Source organism: Cynocephalus volans, chromosome 2 (genome assembly GCF_027409185.1).
Source record: "Cynocephalus volans isolate mCynVol1 chromosome 2, mCynVol1.pri, whole genome shotgun sequence".
Classification (NCBI taxonomy): domain Eukaryota; kingdom Metazoa; phylum Chordata; class Mammalia; order Dermoptera; family Cynocephalidae; genus Cynocephalus; species Cynocephalus volans.
In genome coordinates, this window is record NC_084461.1 from 117,015,255 (window position 1) to 117,043,181 (window position 27,927).

Sequence of the window (27,927 nt, forward strand, 5' to 3'; positions counted from 1 at the left end):
CTTCCTTGATATATCCGGTTAGAGTTCCTTGTTACCTGTTCTACCTAATACTGTGGTGTAGAATATGCAGCCATTTAGTTATCTGTCTGCCCCATTAGATAGTGAGCACTTTGAAGGAGAGGACCGTGCCTGCCAGTACCAGGCTCAGAGGTAATATCAGTGCTTGTTGAATGAATGCATGTGGGAGACCGGACCCCAGGTGAACAGCTGTGTCATTCCTCCATTCTGTGAGTTCTATTGATAGCAATGTCCCAAGGATAACCTTGGTCTCCAGGACCTAGTGCACAGGCATGCAGGTATGGGTGTGCATGTGTGGGTGTGTTATGGAGAGGTGTCAGAGAGAGTGCATATAAACAGCATTTTAGGCACCAAGTGGCCCTCCTATGGAAATGATTGAATTGAATAAAAGGTCTTGTTTAATCAACAACTATTGAGTGCCTGTGTACCAACCAGCCCATACTTAAGGTGAGAGGCAGAGGACACATGTACTAGGAGACAGAAAGGAAGTCAGCATATTCATTCTTCAACCAAGAGCCATTGCTGGTAACCCCTCTTTACCCTGGCACTGGCCACCCTTGGAGGGCCTGATGGCTCTGCCCATGGGCAGACTCATTGTCAACCCTTCCTGGGGGAACAAACTTTAAAAAGCAACATTAGATCCTGGACTGGTCATTTCCTTCAGGTCTCCACAATTTCTGTTTCACTTTCTCCTTTTGGTGGTTTTAACGAAAAGCTGTGACTTACCATACCTGAAGAGGCTTTCATTTCAGAGCAGATTGCTTCAGTCACTCACTTAGGCACAGCAATGAGAGGTCTAGGAAGCCACCACCATGAATGGAAGCAAGGGTTTTCAAAAGAGTTCATTTGGATTTCCAAATCCTCTTCACTGGTTTTTGAGATTGGATTAATAAGCTTTATTAACGATGGCAGTAGGTCCTACTTTACAGCTATTCTATGAACAAGGGTTCTTTTCAAAAACTTTATAAGTGCCTGAAAAGGATTAAAAACAAACCCAAACTGTAATCCTCTGGTCTTCCTGGAGCAGTGAATGCTTTACCTAAACTAGATTTACCTTAATATGCTTAACAGCTTACAATTCAACAATAAAAAGACAAATAATCAATTTTAAAAGTTAGACTAAGGATTTGAATAGGGAGAAATGGAATTTCTCCCAAGAAGATACACAAATGGCCAATAAGTACAAGAAAAGATGCTTGATGTCAAATGTAAATCAAAACCACAATGAGATAACCACTTCATACCCACTAGAATGGCCATAATCAAAAAGTCAGATAAGTGTTGAAGAGATATGAAGATACTGGAACCCTCATGCACTGCTGATGGGAATGTAATATGGTGCAACTGATTTGGAGAACAGTTTGTCAGTTCAAATGATTAAATATAGTTACCACATGACCTAGCAATTCCACTCCTAGGTACATACCCAAGAAAATTGAAAACATGTCACATCAAAACTTGTACACACAATATCCAAGAAGTGGAAACAACCTAAGTGGCCATCAAAAGATGAATGGATAATCAAAATTTGGTGTATCCATACAATGGAATATTATTCAGTCATAAAAAGAAATGAAGTGCTGACACTTGCTACAACATGTATGAATCTTGAAAACATTATGCTAAGAAAACAGACAAAAAGACCACATATTGTATTATTCTATTTATATGAAATGTCCAGGATAGGCAAATCCATAGAGACAGAAAGTAGATTAACAGTTGCCAGGGGTTGGGAAGAGGAAGGGATGAAGAGCGACTCCTAATTGGTGTGAGGTTTCTTTTCAGGATAGAAATGTTCTGGAATTAGGTAGTGGTGATAATTGACTGTATAAGCTTATGACTATACTAAAAAAATAACTGAATTATACACTTTAAAATGGTGAATTTTATGGTATGTGAATTTCTGAGTATGTATATATACACTCATATACACATATACTTAATGTCAGTTACACTGACAACGGCCCATTCTTGCTCAAGGTGTGCATACATAAAGTGAGATGGCTGCCAAGGCCTCTAACCACTCTGACATTTTTAAATGTATCTATAAATGCAGAAAGAAAGTTCACATATTCTTCCACTAAGGTACCCACTATGAGCACCATCTGCCCATAGACCTAAAAACATCTTCCAAGGCAGATGATCTCAGGTTGATTCGTGGACCATATGTTCAGATATTCATATACACGCAGATCACAAGACTTTTAAAAACTTACCATTGAGGGCAAATTAAAGTCTACTGATTATTAAAAAAATCAAGAGTCTTTAGCAGTAATACAAAAAGAGTCTGTTCAAGAGTATCTAGCTTAGTGCTACCTGTTAACCAATTTTGATCTGACTTAATCAAATCATAAAGAGAATACCTAAATTATTCTCAGGACCTATCAAGATAAGGTATATCTCAATCCTGACACCATAAATATATCTACATGGTAGTTCTCAGCTTCATGTTAGCAGTTTCAAGAAAGTAAAAGAACTTTGGCAGAACTAGATCCAGGGTCTTCTTGATGGGCAGAATATCTCCTTGTGTCCTATCAATTCCTTTGACTTGGATAGGGCAGATATTCAGACAGCCCTACAGACTACAGTCTGAAGGTAGCTGCAGGAAATTTAAAATGTTTCACATATGTCTCAGTGTGTGCCTCTCTCCTAGAACTGAATGTTTTTACCAGTGAGAGGTATAATTCATCTTATACCATCAGTAATTCCACTGAATGCTTGGGCGGTTCAGTAATGGGAAAGAAGTACATTTGGGTATTGTTACTCAAAAGTGAGAGCTATGCATAGGAGGATAGCAATGTATTAGATACAGTAATATATAATGTGTGTACTTCAGAAGTGTCACGAGCTCTACCTTGGGGCAGAATCAGTAGAGTTTATAGTAAAATTATGAGGAAGGGACTGTTGTGTTGTCTGATAGAAACATGTGATCCAAAAAAAAAATGTGATCCATATATTTTCAAATTATCTAATGGCCACATTAAAAATGTGAAAAGAGATGAAATTAATTTTTATGTTTTCAATATATATTTAATATATCCAACATATTAAAATATTATCACTTTGACATTTAATCAATATGAGATAATTTACATTCTTTTCTTCATAAGTCTTCAAAAGTCTTTGTCTTTGAAAAAGACTTCATAAGTCTTTGAAATCTGGTATGTGTTTTGTAGCTCACCTCAATTTTGACTATCCACATTTTAAATGTTCAATAGCTACATGTGGCTAGTGACTACTAATTGGACAGCATAGCTTCAGAGCATCTTATAGTAATAATAAAAGCAGCACTTAGAATCTATTTGGTAAGGCATTATTCTAAGCTCTTTACATGTATTAATTCACTTAATTCTCATAATAAACCTATGAAATAGGTATATATTATCCCATTATACAGAGGAGGAAACTGAGTTCCAGAGAGGTTAACTCATTTGCCCAAACTTATAGCCAGCATGGTTCCAGAGCATATGCTGTTAACTACTCTACTGTACTCCCTGCGGCTGCCTACCATCTCTCTCACTGGTATGATCTTGATAAGTGGTAACAAACTAAGTGCTACTCTGTTGGAAATACTTTTTACTTCGTTTGCATATAGTTTTGTTGAGAAGTATCTGATAAGATGGAGTCATGAACTCTTCAGGTCCAGGAAGTGCTCAATGTGGGACATGAACTGAGTAAATCTCAAATTTCTTAATCTCTATGACACTCCTTCAGCCCTTTACAAATATTTCACCAAGTGGCAGTGGTCAAGGGTGTGCACACAATGAAAACTTGTGATGTTGATCATTTTCTTCTTCAACCATGCGATGGTTTGCGAAGTTCACAACACAAATTTTCCTGGAGAATAATGCAATGGAATCTGGGCATAATAAACTTTTCTTTTGATTTTAATAAATGGTTAAACCTGATTGTCCCTTTTCTAAAGGCACAAATGAACTCAGTCTTTCTACATTTAGACAAAACTCCAGATTACTTATTAGCAAGTGGTTTAGTCTAGATAGTTGATATTACCTAAGGAGGTACTTTTTAATGTTAAATATGGTATACAGTTCAAATATTGGATGTTCTCCTACTTTAGAAATATTCCTACTTTCCTTATCCAAAACTGACTGGACAAGGGATAAGATGGAGAAGTTTAAGGACGCTATCAGATAAAGAACATGAAGCAAATTATTTGCAGGTCACAAAGGAACTGCAATTTACTATAGACTTTCCTTATCCATTTTCTCTAAGCAGAGGTTTAGCCAAGGAATTTACATAATGTGTAAAGAAGTACCTCTTTTTGACTGGGAGAATTGAGCACATGCATTTATCTCTATTCCCTCCCACTAATATTATAGCAAATTAATACTATATATACCCGTGAGGGCAAAGAATAGGTGAGGAGAGAACAGCGGATGAGTGTGAACAAAGTTTTGGAACTAGATATGGGCTGCAAGAGTGAGAAGAGTTAGGAAAAATGAACAGAGAAAGAAGCCATGAAAATAAAGTCCAAGTTTTTTCACTTCTCCGCATCTGCCATAGGCCAAACCAGCATCATCTCACCTGAACCCTGACAACAGTCCCCCAGAAGGTCTCCCTGCTTCAGGCTAGTCCCTACCAAACAATACTACATAAAACATCTAGAATGACCTTTAAAAAAAATGAATCCAGGGCCGAGCCCGTGGCGCACTTGGTAGAGTGCTGCGCTGGGAGCGCGGCGACGCTCCCACCGCGGGTTCGGATCCTATATAGGACTGACCGGTGCACTCACTGGCTGAGTGCCGGTCACGAAAAAACGACAAAAAAAAAAAAAAAAATGAATCCAGTGATTTCAGGCCCGTGATTAAACATTCTCAATGGTTAATTATCGAACTCGGCATACAAATCCAATCCCCTTGTGGTGGCCAACAAGGTGTTGTATCATTGGGTCTGTTTGCTTCTTCAACCTTCTCTCCCAATCCATTTGACATTCCACCCATTCCTTTCCTCGCCCACATGCCAGTCACATCCACCTTTTTCTGCTCCTAGAACACAAGTTCATTCTCACCTCAGGCCTCTGCCTAGAGGTTCCTGTATAGGACTGCTCATTTTGTTTATCGTCCATCTCCCTACGCTGTAACATAAGCTCCGTGAGAGCAAGTACCATGTCTATCTTATTTGCCACCACTATACCATCTATAAGAGTACCTGACACATAGTATGTGCCCAATAAATATTTATTGAATAAATAAAACTGTAGTACAAAAGTTTTAAAATTTCAAAAGTAGAGGTGAAACCGTATAAGACAAAAAAATATTGAACCGTTAAGTAAATGCCATCAAGGGGTATAAAAACTATTGATGTTAGGATCAACGTTTCCCTTGGCCCAAGTAGGTTTCACTGTCAATTCTATTTTATCAGTGTCAATATCCTGATTATATGATGCTATAGTTTTGCAAGATGCTATCACTGAGGAAACTAGATAAAAGATACACAAGACCTCACTATTATTTCTTCCAGTTGCATGCAAATCAACAATTGTCTCAAAATAAAAAGTTTAACTTAAATTCTAAAGGTAAAAAAATTAGTTATGTAGTATCACACCAAAGTGTATTCCTCCACAGAAAATTCTGGGGTGGCAAACATTCACTGATGAAACTTAACGTAATAAAGGAAGTCTCCATTTCTGGTAGGTGATATATATATTTTTTTGGAGAGATAAACAGACTCTGTTCTTAACCACACAGTGCCTGGCCAGTGGTCAGTGTTCAATAAATATTTACTCAGTGAGCTATTTCTGAGAAAGCCAAAATGACATCCGGGCACAGGCTGTAAACTCTTCTAACACTGCCTGTCACAGCATTCCAACATGGAAAGACACCAGCACCAAAGATAGGTCTATAAATGACTCTAAACTGATCACAAATCACTTATTCTTAAAGCAATAAGATGCTCAAAATGTATACATAGTTGACCCTTACCCACATGTCTAATTATTTAATTATTTGATACAAATTTCACTACATACTAAGGTAGGACAAAGAAATACTGACAGGCCATCTATCAAGTCCTGTTTTTTAAACAGATGCTGAAGTAGTCCTGGTCTTATTAAGTAAAGGCCCTTTCTAAAAATTGACCAGTAAATATGTGGTTTGGGAAGGATAGTTGTATCAGGAAGCAACCAGTCACATGAAGAGACCCCATCTGACCTGTTGACTCCGATAAAGGATGAAGTGTCTGCATCCCCTGGTTGTGTTTATTTTCTCCTTCTATTCAGAGAACAGTTAGTGAGGAAAGCAGCATATTTTTCTGTCGTATCAATCCATTCAGCCAATCTATATACCTAAGAAATGTTTTAGGGACTGACATCCTTCTAAAAGAATATTTTAATTTCACTTCATTTATAATTTTGTAAGTTATAAAATAAACTAAGTTCTGCTGAGTATTTTTATTTTTTCTCTTTATATAAACATGAATATTTACCCTATGAAAAAGCAATTTTGTTTTTCCCCACAGACTGTCTAAACTGAGCTCTAAACCAAGTTGAGTGGCTGCTGCCCTTGAAGCTGATCAGTAAAATACAAAGTATTCAACGTAACACAGAAGTTGATTTAAACCGATAAAGAGCGGAAATTCAGAGCAGAAGGTAAAACCAGCTCCTGACATGCCCCATTGTTTCTTGCCATGCTAAGGCAGTCATCACATTAAGTGACCTCATATCTCATCTGGACTAAATACCAAAGCTGAATGCTTCTATTTAAGGCAGATGTAGCTTCATCCTTGAATTTCCAGATCTAAATCACTGTTGTCCTTTCTCATTTATTTTCTAAAGTGGCTGCTTTTATAAGAGTAACTGAAGGAAATTAGGTTTCATATGGGGGAGGGAGTTGGGAAACTAGTATACCCTCCTTGATTGCATATAAGAGAATCTTTGAAGTTTAAATTATTAGCAGCTATATCAACTCTGAATATTAACTGTCCTATAAGTGAAACTAGATTTACAAATAAAGTAAAAAAAAATTTTTTAATGCCAAGCTTATAGTTCTTAGAGCTGTCATTACTCAGCTGTAGCATCAAAACACTGTGCCAAAAAGTTTAAATTTTAAAACTTACCTATACGAACGACAATTATTTTCTGCTCCTAAGTTTTGGCATTGACACTAATACTTAACTTCCATCAAAACTATGCCTTCATTCTCTTCTTTCTGAAACCTTCAAATTTCATACCACAGTCCATAATCAGCCACAGACCTAGACCATGCAAAAAATAAAAGCATACAAACAACAAAACAAATCCACCTGTTCTGGATGGGGAGGAGAATATATATCTATTTTTAAAATCACACATATATATCAGTTATATATCACATATATCAGTTTAGAGTAGTTGGGAAACTATGAGGAATATTTTAAGTCAGTATATACTTCATATGGTTCATTTGAAAGCAGCCATATTTAAAGGCTATGATATTACCATCAAATAATTCAATTGTACATTACCACCATCACTTATTCCCTTATATTTTTTTACTCTTAAGAATGGCATTAGCTGGCTGGTTAGTTCACTTGGTTAGAGTGTGGTACTGATAACACCAAGGTCAAGGATTCAAATCCCTGTAAAGGCCAGCTGCCAAAAAAAAAAAAAAAGACAGTATTTAAAAAATGACATGAGATGATACAAAACCTTTGAAACACCATTTCTCTCAGACTTTCAACTTCATTTAGAAAAGAGTTATGTAAGATTATACAATGGCGAAGTTATTTGGAATGTGGGCCACCTAAAACTTTTCCCTGTGTCTTGGCTCCATTTCTGAAAAAAATTTCAGTAGAAAAAATCATGAGCAGATAACAGCATTTATATTAGTATGTGCAGGTTTGTAATGTGTACACAAGATAACCCCAGAAAACAATCCAAAAATGAAATTAAGAAAACAATCTCATACACAGTAGCATCAACAAGAATAAAATACTTAAGAACTTTAACCAAAAAAGTGTAAAAACTACTCTGAAAACTAAAAAATATTGCTGAAATAAATCAAAGATGATCTATCAGTACCAGGCTCTAGCCAATTAAAGAAAATTTTTTCTTTTTTTTTTTTTGGCAGCTGGCAGGTACAGAGATTGAACCCTGGACCTTGGTGTTATCAGCATCATGCTCTAACCAACCAAGCTAACCAGCCAGCCTTAAAGATGATCTAAATAAATGGAAAACATCCCATGTTCATGGATTAGAAGACTTAACATTGTTAAATGGCAATACTAGAATAGCAAAAACAATCCTAGAAAACAAAAACAAAAAACTTTGATTTTACAACTTACTACAGAACAGTAATCAAGACAGTGTGGTATGGATCCACATACAGACCAGCCATCAAAAACAGAAAACAAAAAAAAGTAAGAAAAAAGACAATGTGGTACTGGAATGAGGACAGATGTAGAGATCAATGAAATAGAATTGAGAATCCAGAAATAAACTCATATACCTATGCTGAATTGATTTTCAACAAGAGTGCCAAATGGGAAAAAAATAGTCATCTTAAATGGTACTGGGACAACTACATATCCATATTCAAGAGAGTGAAGTTGGACATCTACCTCATACCATATACAAAAATTAACTCAAAATGGATTAGAGACCCGGATGTAAAATGTAAAACTGTACAACTCTTAGAATATAGGGGAGAATCTTGACATTAGATTTAGCAATGATTTCTTGGATATGACACCAAAAGCACAGGGAACAAAAGAAAAAATAGAAAAATTGGACTTCAAACTTGAAAACTTTTGCCAGATCAGAAGAAGACAGGAAGCACACCTGGGGACCTCAACTGCCACGGGCAGCCCCTCTGACTGCTGCAGACACTGCTGCCACGTGGGTGTTACACCACAACCAACATCACAGCCACTTCTGCCACAAAGGTGGCTTGCTGCTACAGCAGCAGCCACCACCACGCAGTTGGCCCACAGCAGAACGCTCAACTGCACTGACAAAGGAGAGTCAACGGTGGAGCCCAGGGAAAGAGATGAGTGCAGAACCATGACCCAGTGGCCCAACCCATAGGGGGAATTATGCTGCTACCCACAGTAGCACACCTGGGTGTAGGAGGTATGTGCACAGCCTACATGACTGCCTTAACCCGGGAAGAGATACACGCAGAAACCCCTTAGAGTACAGAAACCAGAATACCTAAATAGAGTAAGAAAATTCCAAATCATCACCAACTATAAAACTTATAAAACTATAGTGGTAACGGTTGGACAACAACGTGAATGTATTTAATGTCTCTGAACCGTACACTTAAAAAAGGTTAAAATGGTAAATTTTTATGTATATTTTACTTCAATAAAAAAAGTAAAAAGACAGCCCACAGAACGCGAGAAAACATTTGGAAATCATATCTGATAAGCGACTTGTATCAGAATAAAGAATTCTTACAATAATAAAAACACAAATAACCCAAGTAGAAAATGGACAAGGGATCTTAGTGGGCATTTTTTCAAAGATACATAAATGGCTAATAAACACATGAAAAGATGCTCAATATTAGTTATCAGGGAAAAGCAAATAAAAACCACAAAGAGATACCATTTCACACCTATCTGGATGACTAGAATCAACAAGTCAGATAAGTTTTGAAGAGGATGTGGAGAAATCCAAACCCTCATGCACTGCTAGTGGGAATGTAAAATGGTGCAGATGATTTGGAAAACAATCTAGTAGTTCCTCAAATGACTACATATAGAGTTAACATATAACCCAGCAAGTCCACTCCTAGGTATATATCCAAGAGAAATGAAACACAAATTTGTACCTGACTTTTAAATCAGCATTATTCGTACGAGCCAGAAAATGGAAACAACCCAAATGTTCAATGGGCAAACAGATAAAATTTGTTACAGCCATACAATGGAATATTATTCAGCCATTGGAAAGAACTAAGTACTGATATATGTTACAAGACATATGAACCTTGAAAACATGCTATATAAAAGGAACCAGTCACAAAAGACCACATATTGTAAGTTTCCATCCATATAAAACACTAAAGAAATCTATAGAGGCAGGTTAATGGTTGCTTAGAGTTGGGAGTTGGGGGCAGGACAGGGGACAGGAGTGATAGCTAAAGGGTACAGGTTTTCTTTTTGAGGTTATGAAAATGTTCTAAAACTGACAATGGTGATGGTATCCCATGTTTATGCATATATTGTACCACAAACCATTAAAATGTCTACTCAAAATGGGTAAGTGAATGGTATAAGAATTATATCTAATAAAGCTAAAAATAGTACCAAGAAAAGACCACTGACAATGAAAAGTATTTATTGAATCTAGAAGATGCTTCTGGTTTGTAGATTAGGGTTTTAGAAACTCTGAACCACAGATCACTGCATCTGCCCTAACTCTGTGCCCCCAGGGCTCTCTCAAGGTAGAAGATATATTGAAACCCACATAAAAGCCCTCATTCACATAAGGCACGTTCAGTAATATAATCCAGTCACTGCCAGTTTTAGTGGAAGCAGTCCTAAATCCACCTGGAAAAAAATCTTTGAGGGTGGACTGAAGGGAGCTAGCTATACAGGAAGTCAGCAAAATCAAAAACTCCTTGACTCCCTTCCGTAAGGTCTGAGGCTTTAAATATATAAAGGAGAAAATACATTTTAAAAATCTTGAATACAGATTTTCTTAGAAAAACCTTCAAGGCAATTTCCTTTAAATGAATAAGACAAGTGTTATATTGTTTATGTGAATCAATTGACTTATACAAACCAGTTAATGAGTAGAACTAGTATAGTGTATACCAATCACACTAAGAACAGAAACGGGATGTACTGCATACTTCCTAGTCCTAGTGAATCTCACTTCATCAGGATTTAGGTAGAGAAGTTAGCCTTCCTTTTACTGTGAAGAAAAAAATCAAAAGTTGAGCCAAGGCCAGCTTTGACACTTTACCTCCCAAATGATCATTTAAAAGCAATCTTTATCTGATAACACAAATACAACACACAACTTATGCCATCAACAGAAATTTATTCTTCTCTTAAATGAAACTATGGCACTCTGAATGATCTATTTATAGCTGCAATTCTTTCCAAGTTCTTTTTTCCCCCCATCAAAAATAAGACTCCTAAGAAAAAAAAATTCCTCAAGGAAAAATTAAAGCTTTCCAAAATAATAATTTCACTTAAATTTGGAAATTAAAAAAGGCTCAGTAGCCAACTGATATTATCTCTCTACACTGAAAGATGCCACAGAATGTGCTAATCTACACAGGCTCCTCCTTATGTAACATTCACTGTATTATATTTAGAGATTTAACACATGAAGCTTTCTCCTGAAGGCAGAGATAGGCACAGCATTTACCTTGCCAAACAGGCTCAAGGTTTTAGTTTAGAGGACCATATGTTAGCGACAGGTGCACTTAGTAGCTATCATATCTTCATATTCTTTATAAGCAATTGAGCCATCGGGCTCAATGGTCAGAACACTCAAGGGGCTGTATTTGGCAGGTACACATGATGGTCTTGGCACTGAGGAGTCAAGCTTCTCATAGATGATGTTCTGCACCATCGTGTGAACTGGAGAGCCATACCGATGCCCAACCGCCCTTGGACAGTCCCCTTTACAGTATCGAGGGTTGTATCTGTATGGAGCCACAATCCAGTTGTCCCACTTTAGTTGACTAAAGCTAAGTCTAAAGTCATGGAGCTCACACTCATTTTGGGGAAAAAGAAACTGTTTGAAGTATTCGGTCAGATTGAAGGAAGCTGGAACTAGGGGCTTCTTCAATTCAGAGCTGACAGTTTCCTGACCTCTCCGGTGACGGGAAGATCTTCCACCCTCAGCAGGCCTTTCTCCCATGGGATAGACAGACAGACTTCTCTTCTGGTCAGCACGCTGTGAAGACTTCCTTTTATAGTGAAGGGAATACCGCCTGTGATAAGCCTGAGCACTTGTGTCGTTCAGATATAAGATCAGTGAGGGGGGCACCAGAAGACTCATGTTAAACGGACCATCCTGTGCTGAAGGATGCTGCAGCTGGTCTTTCATGCATGTAAAATTTACAGACATGTGAATACTTCTCTTGTTGGAGGCCACTAGTGGCTGTAGGAGGGTGGTTACATCAATCTCAATCCATTTGTGCTTCTTTCTATATTCGAACTGTGAGTTAAAGGTAAATGGGTATGGAGCTCTAGAGAGAGTCTTGCTAGAAGACTTTGGCTCCTTTATCACCAGGTTGCACACACATTTAACAGCAGAGGAAAAAGAAACTGTGTCGTTGAGAGTGTATAGCAAGACTGACTTCAGTAAATGTTCAACGGCAGTAACACGATCCAGGTTAAACAGCAGGTCCACTGATGGAAGGATTCCTGAGAAGGAAAACAATCAACCAGTACTGCTTGAATACAAATCAAACATAATAGGAAGACAAGTCAAGGAATTCGTACTTTGTAACATGCTTTCTCCCTTTTCTTTCCCTTTACTTCCTCAAGCCTCAAAAAAAAAAAAAAAGAAAAGAAAAGAAAAAGGTGGGATGGGGGAGGATTAATATAGAAAATGAAGGTAATTGGTACCATAACTAATTCCCAGCAACCACAACTGGACATTTTATCTTCAGAAAGTCAGAACAGCTTTGGTGGTGAATTAAAGCAACAGGAAGTCATTACATTCTGAAGTTTTAGTCTTAATTTGCTCTAAACATATAGGAAGCTAATAAGGAAAGTAGTAGTATCTCTTGGAGATTCTCTAGAGGGAAAACCATAATAAAAAGAAAACACTTGGCAGGCTTGTTAAGAAGTCATTCTAAACCCTAGTGAACAAAGTCAATTTAAAAAAACTTAATTCTCCAAGGTAATTTAGAACACTTGAGACTGAAAACAAATGGAAGTTCTAAAACCCATAACAAAGCATGTTATCACAGAAGGAGGGTTTTAAACAGCCACAACTGCGCTTTTGGTTTACAATGGACATAAGTCATGAGCTACTGAATATAGTTTTTAAAGCACTGCTCCATTCACACACATAAGACACCAAGCTACTGACTCAAATTGACTGACACTTTTGCTTCTCACAGAAAGCAACAAACAGGAGAATAATATCCTGTTTAACAGGGCACACCAATAGCTCTAAGAAATGTTTTAGGATCATTTCCTGACCAACAGCTTAGAAGAACGGAAAGAGATGCTAACCTTCTCCAGCAGCACTTTCCTCAGCTTTTTTTTTTTTTTTTTTGCACTGGCTGGTAAAGGGATCTGAACCCTTGACCTTAGTGTTATAACACTGTGTTCTAACCAGCTAAGCTAATCAGGCAGGCCTTTGCCTCAGCTTTTAAAGCCAGTGAGTCTCTTTTAGTTCTAAAATTCTGTATTAGCTCACCTTAACCATTGAGGGAATTAGGAAGAAATAAGATCAAGTACCAGTTTTGTTTCAATCAGATATTGAGTATCATGCAAAATAAAATGCAGTTCAAGGAGCAAGGCCTAGCTCCTTTCTGTAATTGAAATGCAGCAGCTTTTATCATCTTCCCTTCACCCAGTTAACCAATCTGCACTTACACACCTGTCACCTGGTCTCCAGGAGCCTGCTTGTGCTGGGCACTAGACGTGAAGAACCGAACAGTGTTGTAGAGGTGACTTCTGTTGGATTTAGGAATCCCCTCCTTGGTAGCATATGCCCTATAGAGCTTCTTCATGTAGTGCAAAGCTCTGGAGTCTGGCTGCAGCCTAGGGGTCCCACCTTGACCATCAGACAGAACCTTGAAGAGAGGGGGAAGGAAGCCAGATCTGTCTCTCCCATCTACAGACTGCAGCAAGGACCAAGGATCAACCTCAGATTCCAACTCAGCACTAGCTGCAATCTGAGCTTGTCCCCTAAAAGCCAGAGAACCAAGGCTAATAGGAGAACACAGCCAGGTAAAGTAGAAAAACCAAAGGAAGAATTTGGTGGGAAGTGCCATGGCTTGCAAGAACTTGAAAGAAACACATTTCCCCATACCAGCCTTCTTCCTAAAAGCCAGGAAAATCCTGGCTTGGTCTCTTAAATAAATTTTAGGTGTGTGGGTGGAGTATAGCATCACTTCTATAATCAGGCCTCAAGGATGCCTAGCTGAAGATAATTTTTATCGTGTCTATATCAAACAGCTGGTAACACTCTATTTGGCCGATTTGTCATCATTAGATACAGATTTCTTTGATTATTTAGCTTTCCTCTCCCTGATTCCCTGGCATTTACTTAAAACCAGCCAGGCCAGGTCCTAGTTTAACAGACTAGCTGTGCAGCTGAAAGTCTAAGAGAAATTGAGGACTGATCTTAAAATAAAACCTCTCATTTTTTTAGAAAAATTAGGATTCTCAAAATGTTCCTTAGGTGCTTGCTGACACTTCCACGGCATGTAGAAAAGCTAACTATTCATGATGATACCCAGATCTGTTGGCATGCAATTTATGTTATTGGGTTTACTCTTCCTCTCTATTCATCTACACCAACGCTCCCACTTCCAGGTGCCTAGAACAAGTAGTTATTTATTACATTTTGATTTGGAGGGTGTAAGTCACAATTGGAATAGAAATTCCAGAGAGCAGAGAACTATTAAGTTGCCCAGTCCTCTGGGGGTGGCTTGGTATAGAATATGTACTTGAAATATTACAATTGTACTTACAATGTGCTTAAAAGAGTGGGATATTGCCTTTAACCTTGACTAATTTTTAAATGTAATATCTTGATGTCCTTCGGTCTGCACATATGTCTACATATTTTGGATGAAAGGTTTTGAGATGTTTGCAGGTGCTATAAAATAAGTGAGTGTTTTGTTATTAATCACCCAAATAGTGGTCCTTAACTGTTGCAAGTACATGTTCTTGCCTTGGAGCTGAGACCAGGCTAGATATTATGTTTCACAAAAATGAGGCAAAGGTGTTCCATGAAAAGCTGAAATGAAGGGATATACAGTGCAACCTGGAAGACTATTTGCTGGAAGAAAATCAACCCACACTCATAGAACAAGATACAAAACCAGTCTGTGCAGTATCTAGATGGATAAAACTGAGGCATGTTTACAAAATTTAAGTTCACTGCCTGCCAGGCCTCCCTGGTCTGTGGCTAGTAAGCGATGTTACAAAATACTCTCCAACTGCTGAATGAGAGCTTAGTTCCACATTACTTGTGGCCAGCAATCTCATTAACAAAACATTTACAAACACTCTGCAACGAGTAGAAAAGTCAGTCAGCTGTACAGGACAGCAGCATCATTAAGCAGAATGCACTTTCGGGAAAACCGTAACGCCTCACACGGAAGTTCCCTTGCTTCTCACCCTGGGGAGTGGAAAAGTGAATTTGGTCATCGTGGTTCTCCCCCTTCCTCCCCAGACTAAACCAACTGGGGAGGAATCTGGCTGCGGTTGCGGTGGCCTCTTTTTTCCCTCCTACCACCACTAACAGCGTTAATCAATGGCGTGACAACTATTTGATGACTTGTGTGGCTGAATTCGAGGAAACGTTTGCATTATACCTTGGGAAGTCTACAGGCTGCCAGTGGACTGACTCTAAGGCAGATTACCAAGAGAAGCCCTAGATGTGCCCCTGGTTTGGTAGCTGATGATCTGAAAATAACCGAGTCCACTTTCAGCTCCCGGACAGGACCACACGAAACCTGGCATTCCGCAGTCGTGGGGCGGCCCCGCCTGAGGGGCGCTCTCCACAGCTGGGCCGACTCGCAGGCCCTAAGCTTGCGGCCAGCGCGGCACCGGGTCAGCGGGCCCCTTCGTCTTCACCTCCTCTCCCCTTCGGGCATCTGGCCGCTTCCCGCCTGGGGCGCTACAGAAACGCGGGAGGCTAACGAGAGCTGCGAGCGCCTCTGCATCGCCACCCGAAGCCCACTCAACCCACCCCGCGGCCCAGGCAGGCCCCCAGCCCGGGCAGGCCCCCAGCCGGCCCTCGGGTCAACAGGCCAGGCCACTTCTCTCTAGGACGGGGAGCAACAGTAGCTTCCCCTGGAGAGAACAGAAGAATGGTATTTCCCGGAAGTGGCTTCACGGCCTCCGCGAACTGCTTCCGATCCTGCCGGAGGTGACGACCGGAGGCGTGTGGATCGGCGACCGTAGAGGGCGAGGTGACCCTGGTGCGGGAGTGGGGTCGGTTCGTGCAGTCTTGGTGGTCCCGGGGCGGGGAGGTGGGGCGTGCTCTCGGGCTGGGAAAGGATGGGTACCGGGCGGGCATTTGGGGTCGGGGGACCCCGCGCGGGCCGCAGCGCATCCCGAGACTGACCCCGCGCCTGCCCGCCTTGGTCCTGCAGGACCGCCGCGACCATGGGCCTAGAGTTTGGGAATCTGACGCGGATGCGGCATGTGATCACCTACAGCTTGTCGCCCTTCGAGCAGCGCGCCTTCCCGCACTACTTCAGCAAGGGCATCCCCAACATGCTGCGCCGCATTAGGGCGTCCTTCTTTCGCTCGGTGCCGCGTGAGTGCCGCGGGCAGGGCGAGGGCCGGGCGCCCGGGCTCCCCATCGACTGTAGTAGTAACTGCGGCTCCCTCAGTGGGCGCTCGCTGTCGGCGGGCACTGTGTCACTAGCCGTACACACCTTGAGCTGGTCATATCATTCTCCCCATCCTACAAGGGGTCACAAAGAACTGAAATGACTGGCTTAAGGTCACTTGGGTGACTCCAGCGTCTACCGTTGAGGTCATCTTTACTCACTTATTTCCTATCAGGGATTAAATGTTTTGTGTTAAATGCGCAGCAGCTAGTGATGATAGTTGCACGACATTGTGAATATGCTAAGAATCACTGACTTGTACACTGTAAAGTGAAATTTATGTAAATTTTTATTTCAATTCATTTATAAACAGCAGGGGAGAGATGGGAAAAATTTGCTGACAGATTTTCCTGGGTGGACCTCTTCCTTTTGGTCACCTGTAAAATTGGGTGTGTAATGTAACGTTTCTTGATCCTCTTGTTTAAAAGTGGTTTTTGGAAACGAGGGAGCGATAGGAGGGCAGAATCTGCTTAAGTCAGAAAAGAAGACTGTTGTTAAAATTGCGACTGTTGTGTCTTATATGTGCTCACTGCTTCCTCTCACTTTTGTTTTTTAAAGCATTTGTAGGGTTTTATCTTGTCTACACATGGGGGAACCAGGAGTTTGAGAAATCCAAAAGGAAGAATCCAGATGTCTATGAAAATGACAAGTGAGCAACTCATTTGGATGACGGTTTCCTGTCTCTGAAACACTTCTCTGAGTCTGCATTATAGTGTCTTGAAGACACAATAAACTTCTTATGGACTGCACTGTTGTGATTTTACATTTTTGTGAACAGAATCCTGCATGTGACTGCTAATATATAAGCATGAAACTCCCCTTCTCAGCATGAGTCTAAGCAGTTTTGCTAGTCTGGGGTTTTGGGAAGGAGCAGAGCTCACCCTTTATTCTATACTCTACAAGAAAGTAGCTGCACCTGACCAGTTGTGGGTGGCATGGGCTGTGGGGAGTTGTGTACAGGAGCTGTTGGTTCTTGGCCCTCTGCTCTCATAATAACAACATTTAGGGCCTATCCCGTGGCGCACTCGGGAGAGTGCGGCGCTGGGAGCGCAGCAGTGCTCTTGCCGTGGGTTCGGATCCTATATAAGGATGGCCGGTGCACTCACTGGCTGAGCGCGGTACGGCTGGTCACAAAAAGACAACAACAACAAAAAGTAACAACATTTAGTTACTATATCGTTAACTACTGTGTGTTAGGTACTCTTCTTAGCCACACAAGTGAACTCTGTTAAACCTCACAAGAACCTTGAAAATATTACTACCTTCATTTTGCAGGTGAGGAAACAGGCACAGAGAGGTTAAGTAATTTTCCCAAGATTATACAGCAGTAAATGGTAAGAGTCATGCATTAAGTGTATGCTCTTAAAGCTATGCTCTACTTCCTTTCCTTCTACGGCAGGCCTGCCCTTAGCATGAGTCAGCTATAAAAGGAGGGGATGGGGTGGTCTCTTTGCCTCTATTGCAGGCATAAGTGAACTATGGATGTTTTTGTACTGGGGAGCCAACAATGGTTTTTAACCACATGTGGTTCATAAAGTTTAAAATATTTATTCTGGCCTTTTATGGAAAAAGTTTACTCCTGTTGTAAAGCCTTTGACTTATCTTTTTAGTAGAAAAGTTACCATTTTCCCTTCTCCAGGACAGGGGTATAGGCGTGGCTGGCAGTTTTATGCTTCTGGTTCCCTGCTCGGTTTTCAGAAACTTTCTCTTTTTTAAGGACACTTCTGGTCAGAAGCAACTTTCAGTCTGGCTGGAGCGATATCTTTCCTTCTTATTCTAAGGAATGCTGTTTTCCTTTTAAGGACCAAAGTTAATTCAGATCCCGGTACAGGCCAGCCAGCAAAAAAAACCAAAAAAAAAAAAAATTTATAGGATAAATTGCATTGGATGTGAGGCAGGATGTGGGGGAGAAGGCCGAGTATAATAATCATGGACCCATACTCTTATTTATATATTTTTGAATTTTTAAGTTTTATCATTATACAATGTAAACATTTTTTGTGGTCCTTTACCAATTTTTCCCCAACTCTTCTTCCTGCTCCCGCTCTCCCACCCCTGGAGGCCTCAGTTCTGTTCTCTCCTTTTGAAAGTTTAAGGGATTATTGTGATTTTTATATCTTTCTTTTTTTGTTTTGTTTTGTTTCTTTGTTTTTTAGCTCCCACTTAAGATTGAAGACATGCAATACTTCTCTTTCTGTACCTGGCTTATTTCACTTTACATAATTTTTTCTGAGTTCATCCATGTTGCTATGAATGGCAGAATTTCATTCCTTTTTATGGCAGAGTAGTATTCCATTGTGTTTACCACATTTTCCTTATCCAGTTGATGGATATTTAGGTTGGTTCCAACTCTAAGCTCTCTAAATAGAGCTGTGATAAACATTGGAGTGCAGGTATCCCTTTGAAGTGATTTCCATTCGTTTGGGTATATACTCAGTAGTGGGATTGCTGGATCATATGGCAGTTCTATCTGTAAGTGTTTGAGGAAATTCCATTGTGGAGGATATTGACTAAGAAGTTATCAATGAGAGAGAAATAAAACACATGTATTTCTCAGGACCAAAGTTGTTAGTGTAGAAGGCCAAAGCCTGTAGTTTAGGAGGCCAAAGCCCAACCCTTTAGGAAATCATGTAGAAATGTTAAGACTAAGAAAGGCCAGAAAACTTTCACAGGACTAAAGCCTTTGGTGTAGGTAAGAGAACTGAAGTACAGCAAAAAGTGATTGCTCTGGGGGCAGATGCCCTTGGTGCAACTAAACCTAAATGATGGGAAAGTGTAAGCTAAAATCTTAAAGGATATTCTGCTAGTTAGTGCTTGGGGGATGGTCCGCATTCTGCCCTAAGTTGTTTCTTTGAGTTTCTTGGGGAGTTAAGCACTTCGGTGACTATCTCATTTCTTTTTGTACATCATATAGCTTACTCCTTTTGATGGTAAATTGCTTGAACTATTTTAAGTTATACATGCTTTAATGAAGGTTGTTATGTAGCAGCCAGGTTATGTTTTCACTATGATTGATTAACCATCTGTTTTTCTTCTGTAACTTTCTTGTCTTTACAATAAAAACTGAAGCAAAAACTGACTTGGGGCAGTGCCCGGGCTCTCCTCTATGGAAGACGTTTTCCTCGGTGCAGTCTCTGGGCTTCTTATTGCTTTGAATACATGGGTTCTGAATAATCTTTTGCGTTTCCTTCACTCTGTGAGAGGTGACACTCCATACTGTTTTCTATAACAGATGCACTAATTTATGGTCCCACCAACAGTGTAGAAGTGTTCCCCTTTCCCAGCATCCTTGCCAGCATTTGTTACTCTCTTTGATAATGGCCAGTCTAACTGTGGTGAGATGATATCTCAATGTGGTTTTGATTTGCATTTCCCTGATGCTTAGTGGTTTTGAGCATTTTTTCATGTGTCTGTTGGCCATTTGTATACCTTCCTTTGAGAAATGCCTGTTTGGCTCCTTTGCCCATTTTTAATTGTTACTTGTTTTCTTACAATTAAATTATTTGATTTCCTTGTATATTCTGGATATTAATCCCTTGTCAGAGGTATACTTTGCAAATATTTTCTCCCATTCTGTAGGTTGTCTTCGCTGTTAACTTTCTTTTGCTGTGCAGAATCTCTTCAGTTTGATATAATTCCATTTGTTTATTTTTTTTGTTGCCTGTGCTTTTGGTGTCTTGTTCATAAAGTCTTTGCCCAGACCTAATTCCTGAAGTGTTTACCCTATGTTTTCTTTTAGTAGTTTTATATATTTCAGGTCTTATATGTAAGTCTTTAATACATTTTGAGTTATTTTGGTATATGGCGAGTTTCATCCTTCTACATATGGATATCCAGTTTTCCCAGCACTAGTTATTGAAGAGGCTGTCCTTTCCCGATTATATGCTCCTATTGCCCTTGTCAAATATCAGTTGGCTGTAAGTATATGGGTTGATTTCTGGGTTCTCTATTCATTCCATTGGTCTGAGTATCTGTTTTTATGCCAATTCCATGCTGTTTGGGTTACTATAGCTTTGTAGTATAATTTGAAGTCAGGTAGTGCAATGCCTCTGGCCTTATTTTTTTGTTGTTCAGGATTGCTTTGGCTATTCAGAGTCTTTTGTTGTTCCATATGAACGTTGGGATTGTATTTTCTATTTCTTTGAAGAGTGTCATTGGTATTTTGATGGGGATTGTGTTGAATCTGTAGATTGCTTTGGGTAGTATGGTCATTTTCACAATGTTAATTCTTCCAATCCAAGAGCATGGAATGTCTTTCCGTCTTTGTGTGTACTCTTTTCTCTCAGCAGTGATTTGTATTTCTCATTGTAGAGATCTTTCACCTCTTTGGTTAACTTATTCTGAGGTGTTTTATTTTTATGGTGACTGTTGTAAATGCACTTGCTTTCTTGATTTCTTTTTCTGCTAGTTCATTATTGGAGTATAAAAATGCTACTGATTTTTGTGTGTTGATTTTGTATCCTACAACTTTACTGAAATTGCTTATCAGTTCTAAGAGGTTTTTTTGGTAGAGTCTTTAGGTTTTTCTATATACAGGATCATGTCATCTGCAAACAGGGAGAGTTTGACTTTGTCTTTTCTAATGTGGATGCCCTTTATTTTTTTCTCTTCCCTGATTGCTCTGGCTAGTACTTCTAATATGTTAAATAGTAGTGGTAAGAGTGGGCATCCTTGTTTCTTAAGATCATTCAGAATGATATTGGCAGTGGTTTTGTCGTATATGGCTTTTATTGTGTTGAGATACTTTTCTTCTATACCTAATTTGCTGAGAGCCTTTATCATGAAGGGATGTTGAATTTTGTCAAATGCTTTTTCTGTGCTGTTGAGATAATCATATGATTTTTGTCCTTGATTTTGTTGATGTGGTGTATCCTGTTTATTGACTTGCATATGTTGAACCATCCTTGCCTCCCTGGGATGAATCACACTTGATCATGGTGTATAATTTTTTTGATGTGTTGGTGTATTCTGATTGCTAATATTTTATTGAGGATTATTGTGTCTATGCTCATGAGAGATACTAGCTTTAGTTTTCTTTTTTGTTGTATTTTTGTCTGGCTTTGGTATCAGGGTGATGCTGGTGTCATAAAATTAATTTGGGAGAATGGCCTCTGTTTCAATTTTTTGGAATAGTTTGAGGAGAATTGGTATTAATTCTTCTTTAAAATTTCGTAAAATTCAGCAGTAAAGACATCTGATCCTAAGCTTTTCTTTATTGGGAGACTGCTGATTACTGCTTAAATCTCATTGCTTGCTCAGGTTTTTTATTTCTTCTTGGTTCAGTCTTGGTAGTTTGTATGTGTTCAGCAATTTCTTTCCATCTACTATTTTTTTCTTTCTTTCTTTCCATCTACTACTTTTGGGATTGGATTGTTCTTATTTTTCTAGTTCTTTGAGATGTAATGTTAGGTTGTTTATTTGAAGTTTTTCTACTGATGTAAGCATTTATTGCAATAAAGATCCCTCTTAGTACTGCTTTTGTAGTATCCCACAAGGTTTGGCATGATGTATCTTTAGTTTTGTTAGTTTCAAGACATTTTTTGATTTCCTGTTTAATTTCTTGGACCCATAGGTCATTCAGGAGCCTGTTGTTTAATTTCCATGTGTTTGTATAGTTTTCAGAGTTCCATTTGTTTATTAATTTCCAGTTTTAAACTATCATGGTCTGAAAAGATACTTGAAATAATTTTGATTTTTTTACATCTGCTAAGACTTGACTTTTGACCTAATGTGGTCTATCCTGGTGAACGTTCCATGTGCTGATGAGAAGAATATATATTCTGTGGTTGTTGGATGAAATGTTCTGTAGATATCTGCCAGGTCCAATTGGTCTAAAGTGTGGTTTAAATCCTGAGTTTATCTGTTGATTTGTTGCTTGGATGATCTGTCCAGTGTCAGGAGAGGGGTTTTCAGTTCCCCTATTATTATCATATTGGTGTCTATCTCTTTCATTAGGCCTAATAGTGTTTGCTTTATATATCTGGGTGCTCTGTTGTTGGGTGCATATATATTTATGACTGTTATGTCTTCTAGCTGGCTAGATCCCTTTATCATTATATAGTGGCCTTCTCAGTTTCTTTTTACTGTTTTTGGTTTAAAATCTACTTTATCCTATGTAAGAATGTCTATTCCTGCTCATTTTTGGTTTTCATTTGTGTGGTATATCTTTTTCCATGCCTTCACTATTAGTCTGTGTGTGTCTTTACAGGTGAGATGAGTCTCCTGAGGACATCATATAGTTGGGTCTAACTTTTTAATTCAGTCAGTCTGTGTCTTTTGAGAGGGGAGTTTAAACAATTTACATTAGGGCTTTTATTGGAAAGTACTGTTTCACTCCTGGCATTTTATCAATTTTCATTTGGATGTTTTAAATATCTTTTATTCTTTTCTTGTGGAATATACTAAAAAGCATATGTACTTCACAGGGACTGGTTTTCCAAAGTCTTGCAGTTTCAAATATTGACCTTGCAAGGACAGGAAATTTTCCTCAGGCTATAAGTCTCTGGTGTGAGATAAAGATTTGTGGCACAGCAAGGTTGCTGGCTCAAGGACAGACTAGTTACTGATTGTTATGTAAAGATACTGAGAAATTGCTGTAAGAAGGAATGTTTGCTAAGATCAAGCTTTTGTTGATAGCCTTACTGGAATGTTGTCTGGCTTGTTTCACGGAAAGTTACCAGCCTATATTGTGAAACTATAACCCCACCTATGTCTCTTCCTCTAACTTCCTGGTCTGAAAAATAAATGCAGGAAGAGAACCCCAATTCAGGGTTAATTTCCCGAGGAAGGGTTGCCTCTCGCTGGAGGGTCCCAGGGAAGTTAACCACTTTGGGCCTCTCACTACTCAGAAGAGATGGGCTTTGAGTAATCCTTTGCATCTCCATCACCCAGGGGAAGAGGGGTGACAAATCTGTGGGGGGCAAAGCAACATTTTCATACCCTTGTATTGTTTGTCTTTGATGTTTATTGGTTTTTTGCGGTGGTAAGATTTACTTTTGTTCTCTTTCTCACTTGCATTTTTGTTCTACCAGTGGGTTATGTTCTTATTTGTGTATTCATGGTAGTGATTATCATTTTTTGGATTCCAGATGCAGGACTCCTTTGAGGATTTCTTGCAAGGTCAGTTTGTGGTGATGAACCCCATAGTTTTTGTTTGTTTGGAAAATACACTATTTCTCCCTCATTTCTGATGGGTAGCCTTGGTGGGTATAGTATTCTTGGCTGGCAATTTTTTTCTTTTAGTATTTTGAATATATCATCCCATTCTCTTCTGGCCTGTGTAGTTTCTGTTGAGAAGTCTGCTGTTAGTGTGATAGGGGCTCTCTTATAGGTGACTTGATGCTTTTCTCTTGCTGTTTTTAGGATTCTCTCTTTGTCTTTGAGCTTTGCCAGTTTGAAGAAGATGTGTGTTGAAGAGGATCTTTTTGGAATGAATCTGTTTGGGGATCTTTGAGCTTCCTAGATCTGAAGGTCCATGTCTCTCCTTATACCTGGGACGTTTTCTGTTATTATTTCATTGAATAGGTTTACAATGCCTTTTCCTTTTTCTTCTCCTTCTGTAACACCCATGATTTGAATGTGCATTTAAGGCTGTCTGCTAGCTCTCTTAGATTTTCTTCTTTTTTTTTTTTTTGTCCACCTGGGTTATTTTGAAAAGACTATCTTTGAGATTAGATATTCTTTCTTCTGCTTACTCTAGCTTGGCGCTTAAGTTCTCAGTTGTTTTTTATTTTGTTGAATGAATCTTTCAGTTCCATGAGTTCCACATTCTTTATTAAGGTATTAATCTCTTTCTAAATTTCCTCCTGCATATCCTGGATTTTTTTCTTGTTTCATTATGTTGTTTAACTGAGTCTTCTTGTAGCTCATTGAGTTTCCTTAGGATTGTTGCTTGGAATTCCTTTTCAGTCATTTTAAGGGTTCCCTGCTCTATAGGATCTAGTATTTGAGAATTACTGTATTCTTTTGGTGTTGCCATATTTTCTTATTTTCATATTTCTAGTATCTCTATGTTGATGTCTGATCATCTGGTAGAGCAGTTGCTTCTATGTGGGCTTTGAGGAGAGAGACTTCCTCTTCTTTTTCTGATCTCTGCTGGTGCCTCCTTGTGTCAATGCAGTTGAGTGGGTGGCAGGCTACCTGCACAGTGGCTATGGCTGCTACTGTGGCAGTGAGCTGTCCTTGTGGCAGCAGTAACAGTGGTTGTGGTGTACCACCCATGGGAAGTGCTGTTTTCTGCATGTTCCTGCCTTCTGCCAGGCAGGGGGTGCTGCCTACAGCTGCCTAGGACCTGTATGTGCTCCTGCCTTCTTCTGGACAGTGGGGCTTGCCTGTGGCTCTTACCAAGGACCCCATGCATGCCCCTGCCTTCTGGCTGGGTGGTGGGGGCTGCCTGCGTCTCCTCCATATTCTTAAACTGTCATTATGTTATTGTGTGATATGGGCAAGAAACCCGCATTAAGCTCCTCACCCATAAAATAGAAATGTTAATATGAAGTCTTTGGGTTGTGATGATGAGACGAATGATATGTGTCTGCCAAGGTGGAACAGGATTAACAGAGGGCAGCTATCTGAGGAAAACTCTCCCTGCCTCCATCTGCCAACATTGTCCAATTTTCCTTTTTGGCTGTCTGTCCAGATTTATTCCCAGGTCTTGCAACATATTTGTGTCATGGACTCATTTGAGAATCTGATGAAAACCATGGACCTGAAAAAGGTGCATGCACCACTCTTACTTTTAATGCATAGTTTTGAAAGGCTCACAAGCCAGGGGAGGACCACTGCCTTGACAGGCTGTGATGTCTTTCTTATACTCTCTTTTTTAGCACAAGTAAATCCTTACTCGTGATCTTTTTCCCTCTGATTATTTCCCGAAGCTCACTAGGGTAGATAGCTACTCTCTTTCATCTTCCTGGCTTTGTTTTACCCTTAAAGTATTTCTCCCTGGTTCTTGACTTTTTGGAGATAGCAGTTCAAAAGAACACCCTTTCTCACCCCAGACCAGGCATTGAGCCTGTTGGTCTGAACCTTTTTTATCCCAGGAGTGTTATACTGAGATGACTGTTGTAAGCCCTTAAAGAGCTTCTGCTTTAGCTAAAGTTGTTAAAGGCTACTTTATAAGTCTGTCTCTCATTAAGGGGCATCCCTCTCTAAGTTTGCCTGTGTGGCAGGGGTGCTTTATTTTTCTTTTTTTTCTGTGGCTGGCCGGTATGAGAATCTGAACCCTGGACCTTGGTGTTATCAGCACCACGCTCTAACCATGTGAACTAACCTGTCAACCCTGCAGTGGGTGTATGCAATGTGGGGAGTTGTCATAGCTCAGTACTCAGGTATATGATCTGGGATCATTTTAGGGGCCATTCGATTTGTACAAATCCACAAAGGAGAACTTGAGTAAAGCCTTTTTTTTTTCTTTATTGTTTTGTTGAAATGTTTAATTCAAGTCTTAGTGTGCTGGTTTTCTAAAGGAAGAAAGACAGCTGCTGTGGTCCTCAAAGCCTACACCTGGGTGTGGCTCCTTTACCTGCTGCTATGTCACAAACATTTGCTCCATTTAACCGTTCTTTTCCCAAATGCTCCTCCTCCCACAAGGGCTTTTATATATGGGCTGCAGAGTCTGGTGAAGGGAGCTCACTTCAGTATGCTAACATACATTCAGTTTGTCCCCAAGATGCAGGCCTCCCTAGTGTACAACCAGAAATCTGTGCCAGTTCCAGCCAGCAAAAAAGCAAATACATTTTTGATCCTTTGTTGAAATTTTATGTGGAAAGGTTTTTGCATTTCAGAATCTTTCATCTTTTATTATAGGCAACTCCTGCTCAGATAGCAAAAAAGTTTCCAATTACTGCCAATTCCTAATGATCTCCTTTCCATCTGGAATGTGTTTTCAAACAGCTGCTCATTTAACTACACCCTCTCCCATTACATCCCAGGCACCTACCTTAGGAGTAGAAAATCCCTGGAGTTATATCCAGAGTTACCATCCTCTTAGCTATCAAACCTGCTTTAGTCTGTCTTCTTGTAAATTAATCTTTTGAACCCCCAAATGTCAGTGCCTGAGAGTCCTGGGATCTACTCCCATCTCACTGACATAACAGGAGACTAAAGCCCGAAGAGGGGAAGGGGTGGCCTGTGGTCAGTTGCACTACATAGACCCCAGGTTCCTGCATCCCAGCCAAGAATTCCTTCTCCTTATGGCTGAAATTGTTAAAGGCTACTGGAGGAAGGAGCATGTAGTTATATGTTTATTAATTCAGCAAAATACTTAATTGTAGAGAGCCCATGAGTTTGTTTTTGTTCTTTTTTAAAAAATTTCAGGACCAGGCCTTAACAGTTTAAGGGGTATGGGATGGCTGTGGACAACTGCTGTCAGTTCATCTAAGTGTGGTCTGGGTACTGCTTTGCTTCTAAAAGTTTGATTTTTACTCCATATTTAATTTAAAAAAAAAACAAACTAGAATTCATGTAGACATACGTTTAAATGCTTTCCCTAACAGTGGTTCGTTCCGCAGACAATAACTAATGGATCTTTTTGAGAGATTGTAGGAGGGGTGCCATACAAGATGGAGGGTTGAATCACAAAGGCTTCTGCAGTGTTATCACACCCATGAGGATGAATGGTCCTTTTTTCCCTACACACAAGGGACCCAGGGCTTCATGCTCTTTCTTGGACTATGGTTTGGTTTTACAAATTAACACAAAAGTCTACTTTGATTTTGCTTGGAGTACAGAAAGGCAGAAATGGAGGATTAGAACAAGTACCCATCTTTTGGATGAGCAGTTTCCAAATCCCAGTTGGTGTGTCACTGCAGGCTGGTTACAGGGAGGCTGGCAATGAGTCCACAGACATGACTGGCTCTAGGACAGCACGTTGTTCAGTCTTTTGCTTACCTAATCAGATTTGTGTTCTTACCCAATGTTCACTAGGTTACCACACAGCCTCTCCCCCACCCCACCCAAGTTCCAGTATCCAAGCTCAGAGGTAAAGGGAGGGAGCAGCTAACTAGGATCTACCTTACAGGATTGGTTAGTCGGGTTTGGTATGTAGGTCTGCTTCTCAATGTCTCTAAAGTATAGGCACTGGTATCCCCATCCAGCCTACTCCATGGTCCTAAGGGTAATGGAACTGTGGAGTCACATTCCACCCAATCCCAGTGCTGAGGTCTATCATACCACTCTCTTCTCCCTTGGAAAGAAGCTCACTCTATTTGCCTAGCAGCAGGATTGGTGACCATCCTGTTCTACCTTCAGCTGTGCTGCATCTCCTTATTTCCTTGGGGGTAAGGGAAGCAGCAGGCTGTTACCTAAACATCCAGACTGTGAAAATGAGAAGATTCTTGGGAAGAGGTATCACCCAAGTTTTTGGTGAGAAACCCGGCAGATTAAGAAAATTTTGTTGCATTTGTCCTCGCTTATC

At 39.8% G+C, this 27,927-nt stretch overlaps 2 protein-coding genes across 6 annotated transcripts; one reads left to right on the plus strand and one right to left on the minus strand.

Annotated features, from left to right (window-relative positions):
* Positions 1-11,110: 11,110 nt before the first annotated feature.
* On the minus strand, positions 11,111-15,556 carry GDF9 (growth differentiation factor 9). 2 transcript variants are annotated; one of them, XM_063087502.1, is made up of 3 exons: positions 15,486-15,556; positions 13,538-13,733; positions 11,111-12,348 (listed from the first exon to the last, which is right to left on the minus strand). In XM_063087502.1, the coding sequence occupies exons 2-3, from the start codon at positions 13,668-13,670 to the stop codon at positions 11,384-11,386; spliced, it is 1,098 nt and encodes a 365-aa protein (XP_062943572.1). In that variant the 5' UTR covers positions 13,671-13,733; positions 15,486-15,556; the 3' UTR covers positions 11,111-11,383. The 2 variants fall into 2 exon arrangements, with proteins under 2 accessions (XP_062943572.1, XP_062943571.1); XM_063087501.1 differs by lacking the exon at positions 15,486-15,556 and having other exon boundaries at positions 13,538-13,934.
* A 446-nt stretch (positions 15,557-16,002) lies between these two features.
* LOC134370372 (cytochrome b-c1 complex subunit 8) lies at positions 16,003-17,260 on the plus strand. 4 transcript variants are annotated; one of them, XM_063087504.1, is made up of 3 exons: positions 16,003-16,085; positions 16,269-16,435; positions 17,070-17,260. In XM_063087504.1, exons 2-3 carry the CDS (start codon positions 16,282-16,284, stop codon positions 17,162-17,164), a joined length of 249 nt encoding a protein of 82 aa, XP_062943574.1. In that variant the 5' UTR covers positions 16,003-16,085; positions 16,269-16,281; the 3' UTR covers positions 17,165-17,260. The 4 variants fall into 4 exon arrangements, with proteins under 4 accessions (XP_062943574.1, XP_062943577.1, XP_062943575.1 ...); XM_063087507.1 differs by having other exon boundaries at positions 16,021-16,107; XM_063087505.1 differs by having other exon boundaries at positions 16,033-16,094.
* The last annotated feature ends 10,667 nt before the right edge of the window (positions 17,261-27,927 follow it).